Genomic DNA, 26,513 nt, shown 5'->3' on the forward strand with positions numbered 1-26,513 from the left:
TGATTGAAAGATCACTATCACAGTAACTTCTCTCTGGAGTGCAGTAAGGTTCTCTTTCCAAAATGAGCTACTGATAAGCCAAAAGAAACTGATGTAGGAGGAAGTAAGTAGGAGTAAGAAACTTTAAAAATGCGCTGAAGTGGCTTGACAGCAAAACCATGAATACTGAGAGTCTGCACCTGAGTCTGGTTGTCATCCAACTCACACAAACTGAAATAGACTATTCACCCTCTGAAAATGACTCCTGCACAGGTAACATGTAGGTATGCAGAAACTCCAACAGGTCCAAGACATGCTAAAGTTGCCAGATGAGCTACTTGTCTTCTCTGTGCTTGTGTGGTTCTAGGAAGGGTTGTAAACAGGCACTTTCCATCCACTGATTAATAAAAGAAGTGAGCATCTATTGTATCTTCCCTGGAAGCACGCTGCCTTTCCCATGCCCTTTCACTAGCTTCTGTCTGAACACTAAAGACTGCCAAATATTCTGAAAGAGGTACTCTGGCTGCTCTGCAGCTAGATCTGGGTATGAAAAGCAGGTCAAAACCCTCCCCAGGATGCAGCAAGTCAGCATCATTGGATCATAACTGTTAGATTGTTTGCACATGCTTTAATGATTGACATTTGTGAAGCAAAAGAAAAAAAAAGCATACAAGATGAGGTCATAAAGTTCATTCATAAAAGCATGAGACACGTGATTATAATTTATTTGCATAAAAGAGGCATTTAGAAAGCTGGGGCAATAAAAGCAGGAAATTATTTTGTTATAAGCAACCGAGAAAGGTAAGTCACCACATGTCATTGAAATATAAACTTTTTTTTACAGTCTTGATAGATGAAACACAAAGATGAAGCCATAAAAAATGAAGAGCACCTTATAAAGTCTTTCCTATGATAAAAAGGAGCAGCCAATCACTGTCCTCTGAGAAGAAAGGACATATATTAAAAATGAAGTTTAGGAAGGTCCAAGGTGAAGCCTAACGTGTTTTAATCCTACAAGTGAGTAACAGAGACAGTATTCCAGACAGGGGCATGAAACTCTGTAGTAGAGATCACAAGTACCCACGCTTCTGAATATAGACAGACACAGGCTTTGGAAGCCCTGGGATGCTCCACTGCCTTCCAAGTAAAGGAGGAAAGAAACTAAATAGATATTCATCAAAACTGGACTGTTTCCCTCTCACTCCCACTCCTTATGTTACCCTGTTTCCCTTTAATCCAATACTGGCAAGCACACAGCCCTACAGCAAGTCAGACCTGACTGAAACCCATTCTTTTCCCTGGACACATTAGTGGGCTGATGTTTCCAGCATCCTCTGAGATAGATCTGTGCCTACTGAGTGATGATCTAAGGGGTGCTTAGGTACCACTGCTACCAGCTGCTGGACCGGGAGCCTGTGGAGGTGTCAGTGAGTTTGGGCACCAATCTGCTGACAGTTAGGAGCACCTGAAAACAGACAGCATATACCTGTAGGGACCTAAGAAGCCTTTAGATAAAATGCAGGCACAGCTCAGCTTTGGATGTAAACATTTTCCAGCTGCTGGGAGGGAGTTTGGCAAATCTAGCCCTTTCATCAATTTATGTCTCCCCCTCCCTTGGTAAGGTAAGGCAGAACTCTTCCACGATTTCACTAAGGAATCCACGAGCTGGTGAGAGAGCAGCAGCAAGCTGTGCCAGGGCAGGTGAGCACTGACACTGATCTCGCTCATCCTCACACCTGGCAGTGCCGCACTCGGATCAGCCGCGCCTGCCAGGTCACCCCCGGAAAATCCTTGTCACCACCACCAGCTCCAGCGGCCCACGCTCCTCCCAGCAGGAATGCCAGGCACACGCTCTCTGGGCGGCCAGTGACAGTGGCTCATTTAGGGCTAAAAACAGCCCGCAATGACTAACACGGTGAGGTTGGTTTCATTTTCAGCGCGCGAGGTAGCGCAGACAGGACCCGCTGCAGGAAACACGTTGTCCCTGCCAAAAGCTGCTGCCGCTCGCCGTGACGCTCACAAGGATGCCCATCAGCTGAGCTACCGAGTGAACCAGCTGACGGCAGCCGGGATTAGGGGAAGCCTCTCACACCAGGGATGCCGCACCGCAACCCCCGCCGGCTCCCCACGGCCACCCCCGGCCCCACGGCCCCGGCCAGCCCCGCTCCCGCAGCCACCCCCGGCCCGCCGCGCTGCCCCTCACCCTTGACGTCCTGCACCATGCCGATGGTGCCGCCCGTGTTGATGACCAGCACCCGCGCCTCAGCCTTGGCGGAGGGCGCCGGCGGGCAGCCGGGACGCTCCTGAGGCCGCAGCCCGGACAGGGCTCTGAGCAGGGAGCGCGGCCGTCCCGCCACCGCCGCCTCCATCCCGCGGGCAGGATCCGCTAGCTGCCGGCCGCCCGGACAACGGGGAGCTATAGGGGCGGGCGGCAGGCGGCAGGGCCGCCCCTTCCCGCTGCCCCGGGGGCGGGGAGAGCCGCCGTGCCCGCCCGCCCGGCCGGGAGCGCCGCTGAGGGGAGCGGCGGGACAGCCCCGGCACCGCCCCGGCACGGCCCCTGCACAGCCCCGGCACGGCCCCGGCACGGCCCCTGCACAGCCCCGGCACGGCCCCGGCACGGCCCCGGCACGGCCCCGGCACAGCCCCCTGCACTTTGCGCCGCGGCAGCGCCGCTGAGGGACACGGCAAAGCCCTTCACGCTTGAAGGAGAAGCCAAGAGCAGCGGTGCGTTCAGGGCCCGGCAGGAGAGAGGAGCACACGGGGCTCAGGGCCAGCCCGGCCGCGGCACCTGCGTCCTGCCCTTGCTCCTTCCCGGGGAACAGGGTGGGAGCTGCCCCTGCCTGCCTGGCCGCACAGGCGACTCCTGCCTACCCTGCGGCTCCCAAAACAGGCAGCGAGGCGTGGGCAGCACCCCTGCCCCTCCATTCCAGCTTCCTAATCTGCACCCTCGGCTTCCAGCAGATTTTCTCGCAGGAAAAAATTTCTCCCTCCAGCTTCAGGCTGCACATCCAGCCTTGCGACAAAGGGGGACAGCCAGGTACTGCAGTGCCTGATGTATGTAGAGCTGTAACACAGCACAGGGGTTGTGTGGGAAAGGTCTCCTTGGGCAGAGATGAGAGCTGGGGTTTTTGCAGCCTGCAAATCCACAACCTGTTCAGACTGATCTCTTACTTAATCAGTTCTCTCCTGCAGTCTGGCAATATTATCATAGGTTATCATAGAATTATTTGGGTTGAAGGGACCTTAAAGATCACCTATGCTGCTGCCCTGGGCATAGATGACCATCAGATCAGATTGTTCAGCCCAAAAGCCCCTTTATTTGACCTCTTCTGTCCCTTGAAGGACATTCACCCTCAAGGATTTGTATTTCATGGAAAACTGTGACTACAAAATCATTCTTGGTGTAGCCAGATCCAACGTGGCATTGTGAAAGATAACTCCTGTTTCTCAACAGTCTTGCCAGAAGTGCTCAGGGTAAAACAAGCAGAGATGCACAGTTGTATGGGGGATGATATAATCTCTATCCATGTAGCTGAGACCTCTGAAAAGGAAATATAAAAGAGGATGGGGAAGCTTACTTCACCAGCCTCAGAAGCTCTGAATATTTATCTGTTTTATCCTCATGATAATCTCTGCTGTCATTTGCCTCATCTGCAAAAAGCTGGTTATCACCAGGAGCTGAGTATCATGATACTGAAATTGACTACAGGTGTAAATGAGCTCCAGTTCTATTACACATGTCTGTTACCAAGGATATGTCAGGTATTTCTCAGATCTTCCTCTGTCTCCCTGGAACAGTCATCCTAAGCTTTGAGACATATAAAGCCTTTTTCAACTCAGACACTTCAAAATGGAAACATTAGGCTTCAAAATGAAACACGATCTAGGTAGGAATAGCAGATAGATGTGGATTAGAGAGCAATTTTGCAGGTAAAGGAAGTGAGGAAGCACGATGAAAAAGGTGATGTTACAGGGTGTATTACAGGAAAAGCTAGAAATGTGTACCTTGTACTGGTACTTGAAGAGATTAATTGTGGAAAGAGGAACAGAATAAGCCCTGATATAAAGCAAACTGTATTAAGCCCTGTATTGGTGCTGAGTTCATCTCCTGGTTTTACTTCCAACAGTTGTGTTTGGAAAGTATATGGTAGTTTCTTTAGAAGATTGGGTAGGAGATCAACTATGAGGAGGCTGAAGTTGTTTTCAAGGAAATCTGATATATCTTGAAGTCTGTTGTAATGAGATTTGTTATTACTGGCCAGCTATGACGCAAAATCAGCAAAGCAACTGACTAAAACCCAGTGAGATATTGAAGACAGTAACTGCTGAGAAGCATAATCTGCATGAGCAGAGAAGTAGTTGTGCATGAGCACAAGTAGCTCGAGGGTAAAGATGTCACTTAAATGCCTGAGTTACTCAGTATGTCAAAGGAAGAACATGCTTCCTGCAGGAAAGTGGTAGGGATTTTTTGTCTCCCAGTCATATGAACTTAATTTGTACCCTGCACTGCAACTTTTAAATGAAATTTAACTCAATTTCAAGGTAAAAACAGGGGTTGTGGGATAGTCCAAGCAATTTCTTCTACTTCCAATTTCTACAACTTAGTACTCCAACAGAAATAAATTTTATGTACTCCCCACAAGTAGTCAATCTCTCCATTAGTCTGGATGGCCCAAAACGTGGCACAGAATTCCAGATGTGGTCCAAAAGTGCCAAGTAGAGGGCAGTTATAATTCCCCTGTATCTGCTGGCTACAATTGTCCTGCTAGTGCAGCCTTGCTTTCACTTTCATTGCCACAAGGACCTTTGCTGCCTCATACATCACTCATCCATGCCCTTTTTTGCACAGCTGCCCTTTTTGCCCCCATGCCCTTTTTGCACAGCTGCTACTTAAATTTTTTTATCTATTCTGTAGGTTACTGAACAAAACACAGCAGCATCTGAAGGCAGAAACAAGCTGTGTAGTAACTCCAGCTGCTGGAGTACACTGTGTGTATTGACACAGCCACAACAAAATTTTCTAAATAAACAAACAAACATTGTGCATCTGCTGCAGGGAAACATTTTTTCCAAAAGAACGAAAAATTTACATCTAATTCTTGTTATGTATCAAAGAAATGCATTCTACTTCCTTCTTATATTTCTAGCACAGATCTCAAAGCATCTTTATTTGTGGCACTCTTTTCCCTGTGCTACTCAGAGTAAAAAAAGTACTCAAGATCACATGAAAAGAATGTGATGAAGAGTTTTAAATTCTACAGAAAGGTCATTCTAGGTTCTGCAGGACTCCCTCCAGAAAGAACAAAACTGAAGCTCCATTTGAGCAGGATTATAGAGTTGGTCAGAAATCCAATACTTTCTTTCACAGAATAATCAGCTTTTGAAAACATTTCTGGCAAAAAGAAAAAAAAGAAGAAATTGTAAAGTTATTTTCATTTTTTCTTTTTTTTTATATTATACACTTTATTTTTTCAGTAATTTTTTAATTATTTTAAAAATCAAAACTGTATGCTATTAACTTTGTGTATTGGAATACAGAATTCTGAATGGCATCCTTGGATTAGAGAAGTGATCTCAAATAAATTACACAATGATGCCTAGGAATGACTCATTGCACAAATGGAAGGGTGAAGGACAGAAGACCAAATGGTACCACTTCCAGAGAAACCAACACCAGAATTCAAAGGAGTAACACCTAAAAAAGAGATATTGACAATAGAAACACAGCAGAGACACCCAGAGATTCAACACATGCATTTCCCTGGAATGAAGCAACAGGCAGCAGATTACTTGAGGGCAGAGAATTCAAACTTAGAACTTTCATTTCCAAGGAAGAACTAATTGCAGCATTTTTAACAGCTCAACAAAAGACCCAGGCTGTGCATCTCAGAACATAAGCTTGGAAGCAACACCTCTGAAAACTTAACTGGCAAAGCTACATCCAAATAAGTGATTTCCTTGCAAGCAGAGAAGAATGATGGCCTTGGATGGCTTAATGGACATGAGTTCTGGACTTGCTACAGTTTTAAAGCAGGGAGTTTTGGAAGCAGAAGAGCAAAGTGGCATTTAACAGAGCAAGATTGTTTTTAACACTCTGTACCTCATAGCATCCCATGCACAAGAAGGCATATTGATGGCATTCACTGGAGGGAGTTTCTGCCCTCACAGCTGGTTTGTTCAGGTCTCCAGCACCTGGGTACCATCCCTACAGTCTGTCAGCATGACCTTTAGCTGCAAGGCTGGGGGGAAAATATTAAATTTCAGTTTAATGACTGAAATTTCTGCTGGCTAACACTGTTACAGTTGTTTTGAACATTGTGTATTAAACAGGAAAGACTGGGAAGTGAGTGTAAGTGGCAACTGAGTCAGAGAAACAAATAATGCAAACCCTCCAAGCCCTGAAAAAACAGGTGAAAAACACGGCCACAATGTCCTACTTCAGAGAACAACACAATGCTTTTTAGCAACTATAAGCCAGCTAATGAAAATAGAATTTCATGACAGTTTACTCCCTAAAAATATTTTTGAAGTGGAGGATTTTTATGCATTTGGGCTACCTTTTTCTGATAAACAATACACAGTGCATTGATTTGTTCTATGCACCCTACAAGGTGCTTTTTTAATGTTTTTTTACATTAAAAAATTATTTATGCAAACCCCCAAGATTTAATGTAAAAGATATAATGCATCTTATAAAAGAAAAAATAAACAGAACCACCCAAATTTTTTTTAGAAGTTAGCTGGACTGCATTCCTCAGTGGGGTAGCACCACATCTGCCTTTGGCCTGAGCTGTTGCTCCATACTTGACTAGCTTTAAATGTCCTTTACAAAATGCAACATGACAATGAGTTCTACCAGCTTAGTCTTGACAATTCAACTTCCCCACCTATAATACAATTTATCAGTTAAGAAGAAACAGCAACAGCACACCAGCTAAGACCTCAGGAGTCAGAATAGGTTTGGAGAAGGATAATATAAAGATAGACCTTTCTAATTTGTCAGCTTCAAAACAGTAACTAAAAGGCATTAATATCTCATGGCTGCTCACAGGCTTAGGTAAATTTAATGGCTGGTGTTAGTCAATTATCAAAGACACATGGTTACATGGAGACATGTTAAAAGTATGATTTCATAGGTATTGATGGACAGATTAAGAAGAATTGCTGTGATGGCAGAAACGCCTTCCAACCAGTGAGTGCCACTGTATTCTTTCTAATGTATGGGATGCTATTAGATACAGAACATTAAATAACCACTTTCTGCTATTGAATGCCACTTTGCTGTTTAGCCACGTCCAAGAAATCTCTTTTAAGACATCTCTAATTCCTTCTGAATTCTATTGATGGCTTCTCTGGAAAAGGTACCACTTCTATCTTCTGCCCTCCACCCTTCTGTTTGCACAATGAGTCCTTCCTAGATATAATTCTGTAATTTACTTAAAATCACTTCTGTAATCCAGAAGAGCTTTTGTTTACAGTGCAAAGAGGAAACTGAGTTACCAGGAAGGCCAGAGATGGAATTTGAGTAATGAAGGGATGGTGACTTTATGGGCCACAGAGAGTGCAGTCCCAACAGGCTCTGCCTTGCTTGACCCATGGTCAGGAGTCTCAGGTTTATTTACAGTGACCACCTCCTCCTGCAGAACTCTGACATGCCCAGAGTGAGAACTGGGTGAGACAAAGGGCTGCTAAAGGCTCACACAGACAATGGCCCAGGTGAACAGAATTGTCTTGGAGAAACTACAGAAAAGCTGCAGCTTGCTAACCAGAGGTGAGACCCTTTTCTCTAAACCCAAGATTTGTGGAGTTTGTTTGATCTTCAGAAAGGAAAACACTGTTGTGTATGACCAATAGTCAGATCTCAGCACATGACAGCCAACTGCTGTCTGAAAAGCAAGTCCAGCAAACAGAAGTTCTGGTGAACCTTTATGTTGCTTCACAACAGTTGAGGTGATTGCCTAGCTAGAGCATCCATCAAAAATAATGAAGCTCTTAAGAAATCTCCATACATTTTTGACCTGTTTTTGAGGATCACCTTCTCTGATCTCAAGAACTGGCCATTCCAATGAGGACACTTTATAATCTTTGAAAGATCATGGCAATCAGGGGAAGGTTCTTGATGGAAGAAAGCAGAGGTCTCTTTTAACTTCAAGAATGGCAAGAAGGATGAGGAGATGGGAAACTAGAGGCTGGAAGCCTCACCTCAGTCCCAGGAAAAGTGGTGGAGCAAATAGAGCTGGAAGTTATTTCCAGACATATGAAGGTCAAACAGGCAGTTAGGAGGAGTCACCACAGATCTATCACACTTGATCAACCTGACAGCCTTCTCTGTGTGACTGGCTCAGTGGAGAGGGAGGAACAGTGTTAATATCTAATCAAGATATTAGGTCTTTGGACTGGAAAAGTACCCAAGCAACATTCTGCCTCTAATACTCAACTACATGACTAATTTGTAATTTTTTTTTGACAACTACATGTCAATTAATATACCTCAGAGGTAAGATACATCTTACTGAATTCAGTTATCTAGAAGACAAACATCTAGTCACAACTAATTAGTTTCATAATTAGTGGTTAATAATAATATAGTAACAATCAGTTTCCTGAGAGGCATAGTGCACATCCAGCATTCACAATAGTTGACCATGAGCTGAAAGAGTACTTAGGTTTTTGTTTTATTTGGGGGTTTTTTTTGGTTCTTCTGTGTTTGATCTGCTGACAGACAATACCCAGGTCAGAGTTCATGCTGTGCCATCAGTTCTCATCCTGCAGCCCCATAAGTCATGGATTACAGTGACAAGGGACATGAGGATGGGAAGCAGATGCTGTTAAACTTTTACACTGGGCTGCACGAGTCTAACTCCCCTTTCTCTGAGGGACCAAAACTTCTCTGTCCAGCAGAGGGCCCACTGAGATGGCAGAGGCATTTCCATGTTAAAAGGTGGTGAATCCACTGGAATTGCACATCTGTCATAGGTGCCAAGTCTCACAGAAACAGTTGCTAAAACACCAGTGCAAATGCTAAAACAAATCCTGATGTAACTTGAAGTGGTAGAGAACTAGAAGGTGGATTACTTCGCAAGAGAGGCTCACCACCCCAGGTTTTTTCAAGCTTCAGATAGTTAATCCTTGCCTTTTTTTTTTTTTTTTTAGTTCTGCCAGAAAGGTGAGGGCTGGGGTCTGTGCAGGCCTGATCGCCATTCTGAGAACAGGGAAACGACATCTCAAAGCTGGCTGTGTTGGCTGAGGAAGCACCGGCAAGGTCTGTGACCATTCAACCAAGAAATGATCCCATCTCAGCCTTGGAATCATAGCTCTAGAAAAAACACCAAGGACAAAAACATGCCACTCCAGATGACACAAAACGTGCCAATCCAGACCTGGCAAGCCAAGAGCTGCAGTGAAGTGACTCAGTATGGAGAAATTTCCGCAGATACCTCTCCTTGACCCCTGGGGTGTGAGCTGGCAACAGCTCCTGCACCTGGTGCTCAGCAGTGCAGTCTGGCACCAAACTGTAGGCACTGGCAAGGGCAGGCTGAAAATGGCCTTGGGCAAAGTAAGAGCAGTGATTTGGCATCAGGAGGGAAAATACCACTGGAAGAAGGCAGGCAGGGTACCTGAGCACTGAAGTGCAGCCACGAACCTCTGGCCTCACAGAAACTGAAGGCAAGATAAACTTGTAATGTTTTTTAAGGCTTTAGGAAATGAAACAAAACTTATAAAACCCATCCTGACATATGAATAGGAAAAGAGAACAAGTGTCTGGAGTTTGAGTTAATAAAGCATGTGCTGTGATCAGTTTCAGGGAGGACATGAGTTTGCTGTGACCCAAACACCAGCTTATCAGCAGGAGGTGAGGGTGGAGGACAGAAACCTGCAGACTGATGAGATCAAAACACCTGGAACACTTGTGGCACAAGAGGAAAGTCTAGATGTGTAAAACATGTCATAGATTTTGAATAGGTCAGTAATATCTTAGATTTTTCTTACCAGTCTGTTGGCCAAGCTGCAGTAGTAAACCTACATGCACAGAGGTTTGGAGAAGACACTGCCCTTCACAGGAGTGTTTTCATCCACTGAGGTCTACATCACTGGTCCAATCCTGCTGACCCCACCTGGATTATTTGTGGGGTTATCAACCACCACCACTACCCCAAAAAAATAATGCTGTAGCCTGTGGCTTGTTTCCCTGGTTCTGCAGCCCACTTAGCTCATGCTTCACTGAGTCCTATCAACTCCAAAAATACCTGGCTGCTGTGCCCCTGGGCACAGTGATCTCATGTTGCTGATGTTCTTCCTCCCTGCTCTGGGGAAGTCACTTCCAAGGAACAGACTGGGAGGCAATGTTCCTGTTCTTCTATTCACAGCTGTCTTAATCACACTTTTTGTTTTTCCCTATGTGGTGTTCATTATGCTGGTTCACGAGTTTCTTAGCTCATCAATTCTGAATTCTGCTTGAACTCAGTCAAAATGCCAACCTAAATAACTCAATGTACTGGCTGAGCTTAAGTTACAATAACAATTATTAGAACAATATGACAGCCATCAAGATCTTCCTGCTTGTTTAGCAAGTAATTTTTCAACCTTTTTGTATCTCAGAAATTCTCTGAAACAGAAGATTCTCTGTCAAATGTGGCTTCTTTGCTATATCCAAGGGAGTAAGATCCTTCCTATGAACTGCAGTAAAAGCAAAATTGCTAAATTCACGTTCTCTCCTACTCTTCTGAGGAGTGAGACCTACTGAAAAGTTCAGTGACAGAGACAGAAATCGTTCAAGTGCCAATTAACACAACCTGGATTCTGAGCTGCTCACAGTGTCCAACAGCATCAGAGCCTTACATGGCATCATGAACAGCCTGAAATGTGCAACCAGGAATTCTGGGGAAGTTCACAGTTGCTTTTTTTGCTGAGGGTTAGAAAGAACCATCCTACTCTTCACAGGGACAATTCAAGTATTGTACTTTGAAAACTAGCTGGGTTCTAGACTACCTTCAGCTTTTAACAATTATGCTTAACTGCAGCTGTTGTTTGCTTAACTGCAACTGTTAGGGTGTTTGCTACTGCCCTTAATACTGGGTGTCTCTAGGTGGAATTCAATCTTTTATTGTTGTTCGTTGGTATTTTACTAGCCACTGACACAATTCATGGTTGCATACATGGAAGACCAGAGCCCTTGCTGGTGGCTCCCCGTATTCTGTGATTTAACAGAGGAGCCTGGACCACATTGATCCACCCTTGCTTGAATCACAGTTCTTCCCTTGCATCAATTTTTCCTGACACTAAATGGTAGAAAACCACATTGCTGCCACTTTGCAGTGCAGCCCTAGATGAATTTCCCTCAGCCTCTAACATTCTTTGAATATCTAGGAGAGAACAAATCAAAGGTCATTTTCCTGCAAATGCCTGCTAGTGCCAACAGCCTCTCTAGCCCAAAGGTTCCTTTTTATTCCAATCCCATAAATCACTAATCCACAAAAAGCTAAAATATACAACATACCTCCTTTTAACCCCAGCACTAAATAAAAGAGAAATGAAAAACATGACCAACACCTCAGAATACTTCACTATTCTAGCCAACTTTTCTATTATCACATTATGTGAATCAAGCAGTAATACATAATCTGAGATTGCACAGACAATCCTTCTTGAGTTTAGAGACTATAAAGAACAAAATTATGTAATAAAAATATTTATTGCAAATCATAGACATTTAACTGCTTCTTAGAGTAGATAACATGGCCCTAAGTTATAATATCCCTATGTTTCAGAAAATTTTGTGGTAGCTTTTTCATTTACTTCAGACAAACACTGCTTCAGATTATATTAAAACTAGTTATTGAAATGATCCTGAGCTGGGAAAACTTGTATCAAAAGGGAGCCAGCTCAAGTTGACTGTACATCAGTACTTAGCATGAGATAAATACAGGAGCTGTGTGAAACCATTCTAGAAGATTTAAACTAAACACAACTGGATTTACAGTTGTCAAGCAATCACATGAGACTATATTGTTATAGCAGAGAAACAGAGAGAAAAAAATTAAGAACTGTCTCAGTTCAAACAAATTGAAAAACAGTAACTTGAAAACTGGCAGCAGTAAAATTAAGACACAACTTTGCATTTTAATAAGAAAACATAAATAACATCATGGAATGCTTTCTCACACATATGCACAGAGGAAGTACACAAGGAGTCCTCTCCATTCTGTTTCCAGCCTGTGGTATGAAGGTTTACAACACTGTTACAGTACATCCATCTCTAGGATTGTTTTGCTGTCGTTCCTGTCCTTCAGCTGAAAGCATCCATTTGGGATGTACGAAATATTCCTTCCAGGAGCATTCACATATCCTCTGGAAGCTCCAAAATTATCATGGACTGTGCTTCCCTACTCCTCAATCTGCAGCACAGACATCCTATAGAGCAGCTCTATTAATGTATTAGCTTCAGCAACTATTCTAATTTTAGGATTTGCCATCAGCAGCCATCACTTTGTGTTTTTCCCAGTGAATCTTCTACCTCCTTCTCCTTTACAAATAAAATTCAAGCAATAGCTATTCCTTAGAGAACATGTAAAATAATCAGATGTAATGTTCAATTCCCATCTTACCTGGCAGCTGGGCAGGAAGAGGCTGTCTGCACAACTGCTGTCAAGACCAACTAAAACTAGTTCAAGTCAGAGCTAACATCTTGAACGTGAGAAGAATTCCCTGCAGCTGTGTGCTGTGGAAGATACTGTCTGTATCAAGAATTTTAATAAAATCTTATCTACTTTCCTGTCTTTTAAATGTGGCCTTTCTGACCTTAATTAAGATAGACCAAAAAAACCCCAGAGATACATATGCACCCTCTGTGCAATTCATTCCCTGATTATGCACTCTAGATTTTTGCTAACAGACCAAAAAGAGAACAAAGAGCTTTGTAAATGTTGAAATACTGCCAACAGCTGTACTCTTCCTTTTTCCAAACACACCTATCCAGGGAGAAAGGTACCCCTGGGTGTTTCATGCTCTGTTTAGGAAGAAAACAAAATTGAGAGAATATGAAATATTTAAAACCCATCCGTGGTTCTCCACATGGCATGAAAAACAAATACAGGAGAGTAAAATAAAACCATCACAGTGGTGTATTTGTGGAGCACCTGGGGCTCATCACGCTGACTGGAACACACAGGAGACAAGTTTCATAAGCATTACAAAAAAAAATCATGAACTCGTCTCACAATGAGTGAAGAAGTTTTGATTGCAGTTTTTCAGAGGAAAAAGCAGCCTCTGCACTTTTTGGAGTGCAGGAGGAAATGAATGCCAGCCTTTCAACCACACTCTTCACCTCTTTCCTTCCCCTGAACCAAGTGGCAACCCCACTTCTCTCTTTCTCCAGCATGGCTCACTGTGAGGGTAGGAATTGCTGGGGTGAAGGATTGAAGGCCATGACCCCTAGGAAGGCTCGTGGTGTCTGCAGCTCACTCCTGCCCAGCTCACCAGCCTGATGGCAAAACCAGCAATGAGCATCAGTACTCCTCACTGAGCACTGCACCCAAGCTCAGCTCTCTGCCCCCTTGCCCTGGAATCAAGAAACAGCCACAAACTCATCCCTGTGCCATGAAACATCTGCCACGATTTCCTTGCCACTCATGGGATGTGAAGGGGGATTTCTGGGAGGCTCCTGTCCTTGTCCTGCAGGGTGGAAGAGCTCTCCCAGCAGAGAGCAACCACCTGTTTCCCCAAGGGATTTAAGTCATAGGTCTGACAGATTAGACAGACACTCCTGGAGCTTGAGTGAAAGCTAAACATAGGAGCATCAGACAGGGATAACAAATACACCTACCCATGTAGCTGCACTCAGTGACTGAGAAAAGAGCTATCTATCTTCCTACAGATTCACCAGATGAGCTCAGAGCTTGTCTCTTCCCTCAACACTCCTTCAGAAGATTAATATACACATCAGACATATCATCTTTGCCTCAGGTTTCTTTCATTTATTAACCTCTTTGGAGTTTCATATGCTTTTCTCAAGGTTCTTTTACAGAAAAGAAACTACAAATCAAACTATACACTGATTGTGGGTTTTAAAATTTTTGTTCTGTTCTATCCCTTTCTATGAGGTAGACAAACCCTGCTCTGTTACTCTGGTTCTTGAAAAACATAATGACTTTCCAAGATCAGTGCAACTCCTGTCAGTCTGTGCCAACACCTGTATCCTGGTTTAAACCAGGATAATGATTCTGTAATTTAAATTCTGTAATTTATCCTAATCCATGTGGCCTTCTTCTGACATTTTCACATACACTGGCATTAAACTGAACCTGTTGGGACTACACTGATTGTGCCCTATAAAGTAACCATCCCCTCATCACTCTCCATCTCTGGCCTTCCTTGTCCTGGTAACTCAATTTTTTTGCACTGTAAACAAAAGGTCTTGTAAAAGCCATGGCCAAGCTCTCAGAATAGATAGCTCAGGTGCCAACAGCAGCACAACTGTGCCAGGAGAGGTCAAAGTTCTACAGGACGTATCTGCCCTCACCTGTACCTCCTGAAATCATGTACAGCTGAAAAAGGACAGTCGTTTTCTTTGGAAATAGATCACTTTATAAATTGACATTCACTCCCACCTTGATTTCCCTACTCACATTCCCTGCAGAGAGCAAGGCTGCCATGGTGCAAGTGGCCAAAGGCTCAGCAGGACTCTGCTGGGCTCATTCAAACCACCCTAATCCCCACACACACACCCTTTCTGGGGAAGGAACTGGGAAAATCCCAGCTGTGTAACACCCTTTTCCCTTTTACTGTTCATCCTAACCATGTGATTCTCCTGAAAGAACAGAGTAGGTGCTCTATCAAGAATCAGTCGAGGAACCAGAGTTGACTTTCCTGTAAAAGGATTTGTAAACAATATTCTCCACCCATATACCTGCCATAAGGAAACACTTGGGCAAGGATAAAAATAGACATTCTTTCAGTATGTAGGTAGGGAATTCAAGTTCCTCAATTTTAACAGCTATTGAAGGATCAGCCTTCCCTGGTGTTCCAACTAATTTTTGTATTTGTTTATATATTTGATTTCTATCAGAGCCTGTGGCAGTAAATTCCAAAATTAATTACATGCAATGGCAAAAAAATCTCCTTTTGATTTAAAATTGCTATCAGATGTCATTGTAGCTGTGGGGGGAACTATGAATAATAGCCAATGCACATCATTTTAGATTCTAGAAGCACCTATCAGTACAGTTTGTCACTCTGTATTACTATTGGAAGCATTTAAGAGCATTAATCTGACCATTTATACACTCAAATAGTTCTACCTTAAGTGCAATGAAAAAGTACATAAATCACTAATAAATTACGGTAAGTGAAATCTCATTCTGCTCAATGTTGGTAAGCATCTGGAGATACAGCAAATCTTGACAAGTAGTCATAGCCTTTTTTCTTACAGAAGTAGCCCTCAAAAGCCACAAAGCTGAGTGGAATCAGGTCCACAGCCACACAGACAATACAACTTTACAACTATTCTTTCTCCAGTGTGACATACAATTAACCTTTGAGGGGGAAATCCTGAAGCTACTTACCTTAAACTTGTTCAAGTGACTTTGCAATGCTGTTGAAGCCTAAATCAAACAAGAAAATACAGCTGCTACTTTTAAAATATTAGTAGTGTGTGTATTCATCTGCAAATAAACATCTCCCAGCAAGGCTGACTTGTGTTTCCTTCAGAGCTGTTCTGTCCTGTATCACAGCAGTTCCCACCTGGTGGCAGCACAGTCACACACACAGACCCACATATGGGACAAACGGAGTTTAAAAATAAAAAAAAAAAAAATTAAAAACCTCAAACAATTCAGTGTTGCATATGTGGAATGAGTTCCATCACTTTTCTCATGCCTTTTTGCACTGCCAAGTTTCCTTTTCCTATGGAAACTCCCATCATTAACAGATAAAGCAAGATTTGAAATCCTGCCTGTTCCACTTGCCCCCAAAGGTGTTTAACAGGAACACTTAATTGGTATACCACACTTGGCTGAGAAATACTCTTCTCTAAGCCACTTGAGATGCAATTTTTCTCTTAGACTTCTCTCACTAACTATTCTAATTCCCAAGGATCAGTAAAATGTGTCTAAGGAAGTAATGCTCTAATAAACCACTGAAATTGCCTGTTACACAGTCATCTCTCTGGTTAATTATAGCTTAAAATAATTTCTTATTTTAAGCATTTCCTTATTTTCCAAAAATCTGCCACTTCTTTAGGGTGATCACTGATTCTCTGTCCTTCAGAGGATAACTTGGTATTACATGACCTTCCAATCACTGAGCGAACAATGAAAATGAATACTCTTCCACACACAGTTTTTGTATTAATGTATCTCATGAATGCAATCACATACCATTAATAACAGAACTTAGCTTTTATTAAGCATGACTGCACAAAGGAAGAGACAAAAACATTTTATTTAATTTCTGCATTTTATTCTGAAACCACTGACCTAATTTTTAAAGATCTTCCAGGTAAAAATAAGATGAAACGATGAAACAACGTACCATGAATCAGTAATTCAAAAGCATTCCTCTGTCGTACACAAAAATAAATCAGGTTATGTTTTGCTGTGCAAAACTTTAATGAAAATATTGTATCCAGTATACGAAGATATAGGTTGGATCACAACATAATTTAGATCATCAGTTTACTCTGACTTCTAGTTCTTGGTTAAGAAAAACCCCAAACCTCTTTGTAGCCTTTTTTAAAAAAAAATACTAATAAAAAACATGAAAATGCAACTTGCAGCTGAAGTCATGCCCTTCTGAGCTTTTAGATAGAAAATGAACAACTAAGCCTAGATCTGCTTCATATTTCACGTCCCTTGTGAGAAACCTGTTCAAAAGTATTATTAAAATGAAAACTGCATCCTGATTTACATCAGTTTCTTTTACAAATAAACTTGCTCCTCTAGGCCACCAAACCTCATCTTGTTCAGAAACACAGGAACACTTTCAAAACTTTCCAAACTGTATTTCTGTATACTTGTACTCATCTTAATGAACAATCTTGCAAAACATGCATACAAGACAGAAGTAATTTTTAGACCAGTTGTAATACCTCACCCTCTGGAAGACTTCTACAAATACTTAATCATTCAACAAAATAAGCTTGTGGAGCTGATAAACACAATTTCCTCTTTCATGCTGCTTTTCAGACTCATCAATGATATGCTGAGAATCCACCTAGACAAAAGAAGCAAAATGAAGGTCAGAATGCATTCTCAATGTTTTCCTATGTAACATAGCTAAGAAAAAGTCTTGAAGAGTTTTCAGTTTTACATCATACAGAAGTCCAGTTCCATGCCACACACTGCAAGAGATGAGTCAGTGCTACAAAATGCTTTATCTCATGGTTTGCCTGAGTCAGAACACTATTCCACAGTCAATTCCAAAGCATTACAGGCAGTGTTTTATTTTGTGATCTAAGAAAGATGTTCTGGGAGTCATCAGATGCAGTGAAAATCCTGATCCAAGGCCTATACATTAGCTTCTTAGAAAACCAAAACACCAATAGAAGTGAATAGATTATCTCCCTAAATCTAAGGATAACTGAACTTGAAATAGAAAAAAAGAAACACTTTGGCCAAAGGCAGTATATCGCAACACACTCTAAAAAAATGCCTTTTAGAAATAACTGCCCTTGGTGCTAGCTCTTTGTTGTCCTTCTTTTCAAGAAAGGTGACCCAAACTCCTCCTTTATGGGCCTCAGGGTGGGAAAGGCACAGTGTGTGTAGTACTTTTACTCCTGCACTAATTCCTCACCTCCTTTTAATTAAGAAACTGTCCTTGTTCTTCAGAAATCCAGTGGCCTGCAGAGGCCCTTAGAGAATGAAAGGTAAGATTTCTAACAGAGTAGGAAGCCAGGAGAGTCTTCTTATGAAACCCTCCTGGGTCTTGAGAAAAGTGCCCTCCTGCCTGATCCCACATCTGTTCTAAAACAAGCCACATTTCTGCTTGCCTAGAAAAGAAAAGCCACCTCAAAGCACAGCAACCCAAAACAAAACTAAAATGCACGGCATTCAGACAAATCCTATATAAGGAAAATGTAGCTACAGCTGCTTAACAGAAAGAATAGAAAATTTTAACTTCCAACCAATGTGAAGTTGCTTTTACAATCTCTCTCAGCTTAAAACCCATGGAGAGTTCTGTCTGAAAACACTAAATACTTATGTACACACAATTTAAAAAAAAACCACCCAACAACTAAACAAACTATACAAAAAGAGGGTATCAACAGACATTGGTGTTACATAAAGTTTTTATGCTTTGAATTTGACTCTACAGTGCTTTCAGTATTTTCAAATTCAATAACCAAAAATGACACCCTTCCAAAGCAAATTTTCCCTTTCAACACTCTTAACTGCACTGGGATACTCAAACTCCTCAAGAAAAAGAAGTTTAAAATAATATCTTTATACCCTTACCTGATTCCATGCATATGGCTTCTCATACCAGACAGGATCAATTATATCTCGAGGCTTTGATTTGCAGATTAAACTGAAATTACATAAATCATAGCCTTAAGAAATACACTTGTATTTGATTAATTATAAAGACAAAAGATTTTTTTATACTAGATACAACCAGGTATTTACAAGGTGTCTGTGCTGAAGGAAATCTTAAATTTCCCTGTTAATCTAGACCGGTTTGTTCACTTCTCTGAACAACCTCTTCCAGTGCAGTAAGTCAAAATACAAATTTTCACAGGGACATTAAGTGTATCAGAATGTATTTTCTTCTAAAGAAAATAATGAGGTTTTTTTTTTTCACAAGGCACTAGAATTTGCAACTGTAATTTATTCCTTACATTTTATGTATGCTTACTCACTAGAATGTATAATACAGCTATTTTTAGAGTATTTTGTTTTGCATGACAACTCAATTACTATAGATTGTCTGTCTGCTCCAGTTATTTCCTCAAGCTGTGCAAAGTACAACAGTAGTAGACATTAATTAATTCTGTCTAGATGTGTTTTTCAAAAACTGATTTTAGTCTTAAGTAGTGGTGACATGTTGTAAATACAATTAGCTTTTCAAAAATGGAAAAGTTATGAAAGACTATTCAGGCTAAATTTTTACCTATGTACTTGTATTAAGAAATTATTTTCCTAAACACAGAAAGTACAATTGAGAAAAAAAAAATCAAAACCAAGAAAGATTTTACACAAGGGAAAGGAAGAAATCATTATAATAATAATTCTTTATTCCTTCAAATAAAGACTTACAAAAATAACATTTTATATAAAAATAGCTGTAGGATCACTGGAAGACAACCAGTACAAGTACAAAAATTCCAGGAGAGAAAAGGCTACCACAGAAAGGTATAAAATCCTGAAGACAAAATGCCCAGAGGCTGATGAGAGTGACCGAGTCAGGCAGTCAGCGCTGACTGAGCTGGGAACACATCAGTGCCCAGGACCTGTGCCAAGGTCTGACCCTTCCCCTCCCAGCTGGCTGGAGATGTCTGAACAATCAGCCCAAAATAGGTGCCAAACTGTAGCAAGTATTCACATGTCTAAAGAAATAGCAGTGACATTTTAGTGCCTTGAATTTAGCATGTAAGTGTTGATGTCCCAGCATGAGCTGTTACTGTCACAGTCACCTCCACAGAGAGGTTGTGGCTTTGCTGCTTTCTGCCTATCCACATTCCTTGACTTCTCCATTGCTTGTCCTTTTTTAACTTCATTTCTAGTGCCTCAGAAGCTAAGGCTGACTTGTTAATTGACTATGGAATGCACCTGAATTTTATTTGGAGTTTTGGAAATCCGAAGTAAGGGAAGCTTGCTTTTAACTTAAGGCAATGTATTAAGGTTTTTTATCACAGGTAAGAGAGCAGGTACTTTCAAAACCAAGGAACACCTGAAAAATCAGCATAAACAGCTGCTCTGATAATCATTCTGATAACCCTGGGTAAAAGCAGGGTTCTGATCTTTATCAGCACAAGGAACTGCCTCACTCTGACAACATACAACTTCAGGGAAGTCCAACTGGCAAAAAAAAAAAGATCACATTTCTTAGAGATGAGGCTGGTAAGAGTTATGTTAAGGAGCTCTTTAACATAGTTTACTAGAAAGCCAGGTCAGGATGAGAAAATTCTCCTGATGATACAGACAGCACTAAAATGCAGGCTCAGTGTACAAACAAGTGAAGATTTTTCACATTGTACTCAGCAGGGAAATTAGAAGGAGCTATTCCTGGGATAGTTCATTGCACTCCTCCTCCCAAACTGCAAGTTGAAAAAATTCTCAAGGCTGGCTGCACTGAATCACAATGGTCTTTTCAGACCCACTGCTTCACTTACAAGAAGGAGGGAGGCTTGGTGGGAAACAAGGCAGGTGGCCTTACTTCAGTTCCTAAATTAGCCTGGGACTTCCAATTCACTTGGCCAACACCTACTCTGCACAGGTCTGCTGAAGGAGGAAAGGCAGCACACATGATTCAAATTTAACGTACAGAAGAAAGAATTCTAAATCTTTCTGCACTGTTATGCCATAGGACTCCACTAGCTTTGTTCTGGGTGCAAAAAACAAGGATACATAAGAACTGATATCCTGAAGAACAGGTTTTATAGTCTAGGTTTTATGACTCCTAAGTGATTTGGCTTCCCTGAAGAACCAGTGCTTCCACAAGAAGTCTAAGGTTGTTTAGCATACTGCTTTATAAATAAACAAAGTAAATTAAATGCATCATTAAATGAGAGCATGTATTATTTTTCCAAAGCCTAATCTGAGCTATGCTTCAAGCAATCACTCATCTTATTTTTGCTGAGACTGTGAAACAGAAGATCCTATTTCTACAAAATTATTACCATAGAAGCTTCTGACGAATATTTTCCTGCAGCTGGGCCACTTGCTCTTGTCCAGAATACACTGCATGTTCACAGAGCAGCTTATTCATGGCTGTCCTCAGACTGTTTATCTGCAAAACATCAGTGACAGAATATAAAGCACTTGAAACCAGCACTAGGTCTGTATCATATTACACTGACATGAAGGTGGTCCTGGCATTCACATCACTGAACTTCAACTGGAATATTATTTGCATAAGCAAAAACATCTGAAGATTCAGAAACACTTCTTCCTGCAGTTGCACCTCTGGTGGTCAATGATGTTAACAGTTCAGCCACCTGAAACCACAGACCTTAATGTTACTCAGATGTGCCATAAAACATACAGGCTACCACTTGCCTGGACTTTTTCCAACGCAGAATTCCTTCTGTAAAAGTTTTAAGAATTTTCTCTATCTGTCCAGAATTTTTCACATGTATGACAGCTTGGCGTTACCGTTCTGGCTAAGGCATCATGAATACAAGACATCACACCAAGTCAGTGCTTTCAGAAAATAACAGCTCACAAATATGTGCACCAGCACATCCACTGTGTCCTTGGAAAACCTCTAGAAACCACCCCAAGCACCTGCTGCACACACAGACCTAACCAGGGCACGTCCTTCACTGTCTCAGGCACATGTCAAACACAGCCACTGTCCTGCACTGCAGTTTCTGTACATGCTTCCCTCTGACAGACCTCACTCTGAGTTGCAAAAGGCAGTAATGAGGAATGCAGGGCCTTTATTGTTTGTTTGGCTGATCTGCTCTGAGACATGTAGCTTGAGACAGATGACTTATCAGAGCTGTAAAATCAAACTGACACCTGAAAAGCAGCAGTGCTCTGCTTTTCAGTGAAAGCCACGACAATCCTGAGAACAAAACGAGTACATATTGACATCTGGTTACTGCAAAATTGATGATTGTATTTTAAAAAGTGTGTAACATTCTATAATACTTTGTTCGAAGTGTAGGGAGTGGGCAACTGCTTCTCCTGATAAGAATCCAAGATTATAAACAGGGAGTACATAAAAAACCCAAACAAAACCACAGAAAAACCAAACACCACATGTCCAAACAAGCTTTTCTATTAACGCTAAGAGTTAACAAGCTCAGATGCACTGACTTCTACTGAATTCCTACTGTAGTGAAAATTCTTATGCAAGTTTTACCTCTATTATGTCTTCCACTCCAAAATGCACATCAAATGTCAGCTCCATGTCATTTGCTGGAAGCAATGGAGCCCCAGAAGTCTGACTCCAACCCAAACCACACAGAACACCAGTAAAATACTTTCCACTTTTATCAACTCTGCATGAGAAAGAAAGAAAGCAGTCTCATCAAGAGATGAAGAAACAAAACTCTTATGAAGACAGACTTAAATGAATTTGTCTAAGCCATGAAAAGTAAGACACATGTTTGAAAGAAGCTAAAACAACTGAGAGGCATTCACACTCAGTCATACTGGTTTTTACCAAACTAAAGTTCTGGTTATAAAAACATATACAACTTAACAAAAAGTCATACATAAGCAAAATAAAAGGAAGGCAAGCTTCACTGTGTTGAAATGACAATCTACAAATACCAGAATCTGAAGAAAACATAACAGTAATGCAATTGCCAGAACTCCGCTTTTACGAAGAAATTATAGAAGTTCCTCTCCTCATGTAGATTTAACATGCTCCACCTTCCCAGGCTTCCAGCACAACTGTCAGGAGCTGTAATGCCTTATCATGAGGGGAGGCTCTGCAGCACCAATTCATAGTACATGAACAAGTTATTTTACCTACATACTATACCAAAACTCATTGAAAAATACCAGAAAGAAGATACATAAAATGCTGGAAACAAAGAAATAAAATATGCCAAAAATTTGTGAGGATTCTAAAGAAAATAATAAAAAGAACCACCACTTTAAAATACCTGAGTTCTATTGCAGGAGCAAACAGCATACTGAGGAGTGCAAGCAGGCCATGAATAGGAGGCATCAAGGACGTTTCCCCTAAAATCACAGACCCTGGCACCAAAAAAAAAAAATTCAGATAAATCTAAGGAGCATCTAATGAAAATGAAACCTCAAAAAGATGTAACACAGAAGTACAGTGGCATATTTACTCGCAGAACTACTCATATAAAACCAGAAGTCTAGAGAAACATTTTTATTAGGCATTACCAGCTGCAGTTACTGATACATCAGTGGCGACCAATAGCTGCTGATAGGGATCTTCTACACCATCATGGACAACTATGGAGTTTATGCTATCCTTATGTATGTAAACATTTCTGGGGAAGAAATATTTTCAACATTAGAAAACCCCAAAACTCATACAAACATGTAAATTAAAAATTATTTTAAATTCACAACACAAACTCAAAATAGCTGTTTACTGTGAGCAGATTTAGATGACAGTTAGTTAATAATCTCTTTGTGAGACAGTAACGCACCTTAAAACTACTCTAAGATTTTAAACAGCAACAGTGTGGGTATTAATGCAATTCAGGCCTAACTACTTTAATCTTTTCAATGCATAAAAATTCAGTGAAAATCTATAAGAGTAACTAGGTGGGTTTTGCCTATTTATTGAAAGTAACAGCTCAGAACACGACTATACTTCACAGTAAAACTTCTCATACCTGAATTGGGATACTTTGGTCAGACTGTAGCATTTCAACTGATAAGGACTGAATGGGCCAAAAACTGTTACCTTCATAAAAAGGGAAAGAGAGACAAATGACATTCTAGCTAGCCAGCACCTAGGTCTCTTCAAAGAAAAATGCTTCATAAATGAAAACCAAACACATTTCAGCAAGTACTGAGCAATGCTGAGTTGCTAAAATGGTAAGATGGCATTTGCATTTCACTCATCTAAAGCAAACTTTGCTTGTTAAGGCAACTAAAATTACCTGTTTTCACAGGTGCTACAGCTTCATGAATTTCCTCTGGCTTAAAAAACACAAGTTCAGACTTCACACATCACTTAAGAGAGTCAGGTAGTTTCATTTAGGTGATGAGGTCTTTAATTCTGAAAATATCTCTCTTTATTAAGTGAGTAGTTAAACAGGATTACTCCTGTGGGTTAATGGAGCATTAGGTGCCTGAAAGCCTGAAATTTTGTCAGGTCTGAAATGGGAAAATAATCAGAATATAGATGAGGCCTAACTTGCAATCAGAATGTAGAACAGGACACACGTTTTCCTGTTTTATATTCCAACTTAGTAGTGACTAGAAAACTCAAAACACGTTTCTGAGTTTGGAACTGACAGAGGAAAAGCATAATTACCATCACTTACTGGAGCATTCACTGCTTCACCTATCCCAGCTGCTTACCTATCACTAGTTGATGAAGAATAAAATACTGTATATGGTAAAAACCACATTTAGATTTTCTGAAAAACTGATACGTTTGTAAAGCTGCTTTTCTGCTACAGCTTATATAATAAACACTACCACGTATGGAAACACTGCATTCAGATGTTCAGTTACACCTCTGTTCTGCACTAGTTCAAAGTGCTGCCCTAGATGTGTCAGAATATCACTTAGCTCTCAGGCTATCCTTCAAAACTCTGTTCAAAGCTGCACCAGACCAGTCTGAAACGTTGGTCACACTATGGCTTTCTACCAATAGAAAGTAGAATGCCCTGTGAAATGCATCAAATAGAGCTTGGTTATTTAAGGTACTTTTCAGCCCTCATCTCTATTCTAACAATGTGAGAAGCAGGGTCATGTAATCACAGGCCAAAAACACTACTCAAGTTACCTTATGGGTTGGTGCATCAGATTTATTTTCAGAAAAACAGTTCAACAATCTTTCAATGAGATGCTTTTCTTCCTGACTTGAAGACACAGGCATTTGCTCTTCCTCCTTTGCTTCATCCAAAAATAACTGCTTGAGCAAATCATGGCTTTGCTATACAATAACAGAAGAGTTAGAAGCCTTGAACAATTATGTCTTCAAAAATTTTACAAAAAAGGTCCAACACAGAGAAATACTCACATACAAAGACAAAAAACAATGTTCTCATGACCTTTCAGATTACATAAAACATCAAAATGGAAGACAGTTAAAACTGTGAAGCAGTTACAGTTTTTCAGAGTATCAAATAGGAGAAGTTCAATTGAGGAAATAATTTCCCAGGAAACATCTCCTGCAAAAGACATCTCAAAGCAGCAATGCTTTTGGCCAACAGCTCAATATGCATTATGCACACAAATAAAAATCCACTGCCCTATTCAAGTATTAACCTTGCCACTAGTCAAGCTGCAGCTCAGCTTCTCGGGACTTCAGACAGCCTGAACTGAAATAAATTAAAATAAGAAAAGCAGCAGCAGCTTAGTCAGTACATACTTGTGATTCGTATGACTCCTCTGCTAGTTCAGCGTAACTCTCCTCGACAAGCACATCTCGAACATTCACCAGGCCTCTGCGCCCCGAGTGCCGGAAAACATCCACGTGCAGAACTCCGTGGACAAGGGAATAAACCTCCAGGAGCAGAGTGCAGCCACTGACCAGGGAGACAAATCTCTGGCTGGCGCTGCAGCTCCAGCGCTCCCCACACACCAGAGATTTGGCAGAGGGACACATCTTGCAGATCTTGAACTCTAGAGCCTGGAGCAGAGACATCAAAAACAATGCTTGCCTGACTAGAGAATCAGCGAGGAAGTATTTCACTTTCTCAACAAACTGTTAGAATTAATAACTATAAATTATTTCATATCATTGAGGAGGCTTATGTTAATTCCTAGGGCTGCTGAAAAGCTGCTGGCATAATTCCTACTCCATCACTGCCAACGCAGCTACACATGACAGCTCATATCACTTCAATATAGTACAGAGTTGCTAAGGAATCAGAGCAAAGAATAATTTGGTAGTAATTCACTATTCACACTGAAATCTTAGGAGCACAGAGATGTCTTCTCTGGAAAAAAATTCACAGTCCACAACTGTTTCGAACTAAGGTAACAGAAAACTTGGCAAGACCATTACAGCTCTTCTGTCTCTGGCAGGTAAGAGTAACTAAGTTCTCATGCCCACAATCACTATCTTTAATTATGTGTTTGAATAAATTTACAACAGAAACCCTATTTTTTTCTATCCAGTAGAAACTGGTCATTTTCTGCCTGAAGCAGAAATACACGTTCGTTTAATATGTGTGTAGAAAATACAAAAAAGGATGCTTCTTGCCAAAAATATTTTTTTACATCAATTACAAAAGAACAGCAAACAAAATCAGCCCTGTCAAGATCTAATCTAATTTCTGCTGGTCCATTTCTCATTTTCATCACTAAATGCTTTAGAGAATACAGTTAGTATGATACACCTGTTTCTATTGGCTTAAAAATATCTGAGAGAGCACTGAAAAACTGAATTACAATTGAAGTATCATTGTTTACTTGTAAATATAGCTCAAGAGAATTATTTTTCTGAAAAACTAGCTAAAAAATCCCTCTAATTTGTGTTGAAAGATTACTTGATCTATAACACTTGTATTTCATCATCAGGAGAGTTCTGTCTGCAAAGATCCCCGGAAAGCCAGAAGTCCAAAGAACAGCAAAGCAGCACGAAGAAAAATCACAGCCCTCTAGCTTTATAAAATTAACACTTCTCTACAATTAAACACAACGTAGCTCAATCACACACATTCCTGCTCTGTGAATACACACCTCTGGAAAACACTTGCCTAT

At 41.1% G+C, this 26,513-nt stretch overlaps 2 protein-coding genes across 3 annotated transcripts in view; both read right to left on the minus strand.

The window, feature by feature from the left end:
* The window catches only part of ASPG (asparaginase), a 45,071-nt gene extending 42,609 nt beyond the window's left edge, over positions 1-2,462 (minus strand). The window contains exon 1 of the mRNA XM_085061242.1: positions 2,183-2,462. Coding sequence (XP_084917368.1) covers positions 2,183-2,348 — 166 coding nt within the window. The 5' untranslated portion in view covers positions 2,349-2,462. The remainder of the gene's footprint in view (positions 1-2,182) is intronic.
* A 14,297-nt stretch (positions 2,463-16,759) lies between these two features.
* Positions 16,760-26,513, minus strand: part of TDRD9 (tudor domain containing 9) — a 65,129-nt gene continuing 55,375 nt past the window's right edge. For both annotated transcript variants that reach the window (XM_085061247.1, XM_085061246.1), the window contains 9 exons: positions 25,177-25,437; positions 24,589-24,738; positions 23,465-23,535; positions 23,004-23,113; positions 22,754-22,847; positions 22,003-22,141; positions 20,813-20,922; positions 18,429-18,501; positions 16,760-17,187 (listed from right to left, as the gene is read on the minus strand). In XM_085061247.1, coding sequence (XP_084917373.1) covers positions 17,092-17,187; positions 18,429-18,501; positions 20,813-20,922; positions 22,003-22,141; positions 22,754-22,847; positions 23,004-23,113; positions 23,465-23,535; positions 24,589-24,738; positions 25,177-25,437 — 1,104 coding nt within the window. In that variant the 3' untranslated portion in view covers positions 16,760-17,091. The remainder of the gene's footprint in view (positions 17,188-18,428; positions 18,502-20,812; positions 20,923-22,002; positions 22,142-22,753; positions 22,848-23,003; positions 23,114-23,464; positions 23,536-24,588; positions 24,739-25,176; positions 25,438-26,513) is intronic.

This window comes from Lichenostomus cassidix, chromosome 5, assembly GCF_008360975.1.
Source record: "Lichenostomus cassidix isolate B80296 chromosome 5, HeHo_3.0, whole genome shotgun sequence".
Lineage (NCBI taxonomy): Eukaryota > Metazoa > Chordata > Aves > Passeriformes > Meliphagidae > Lichenostomus > Lichenostomus cassidix.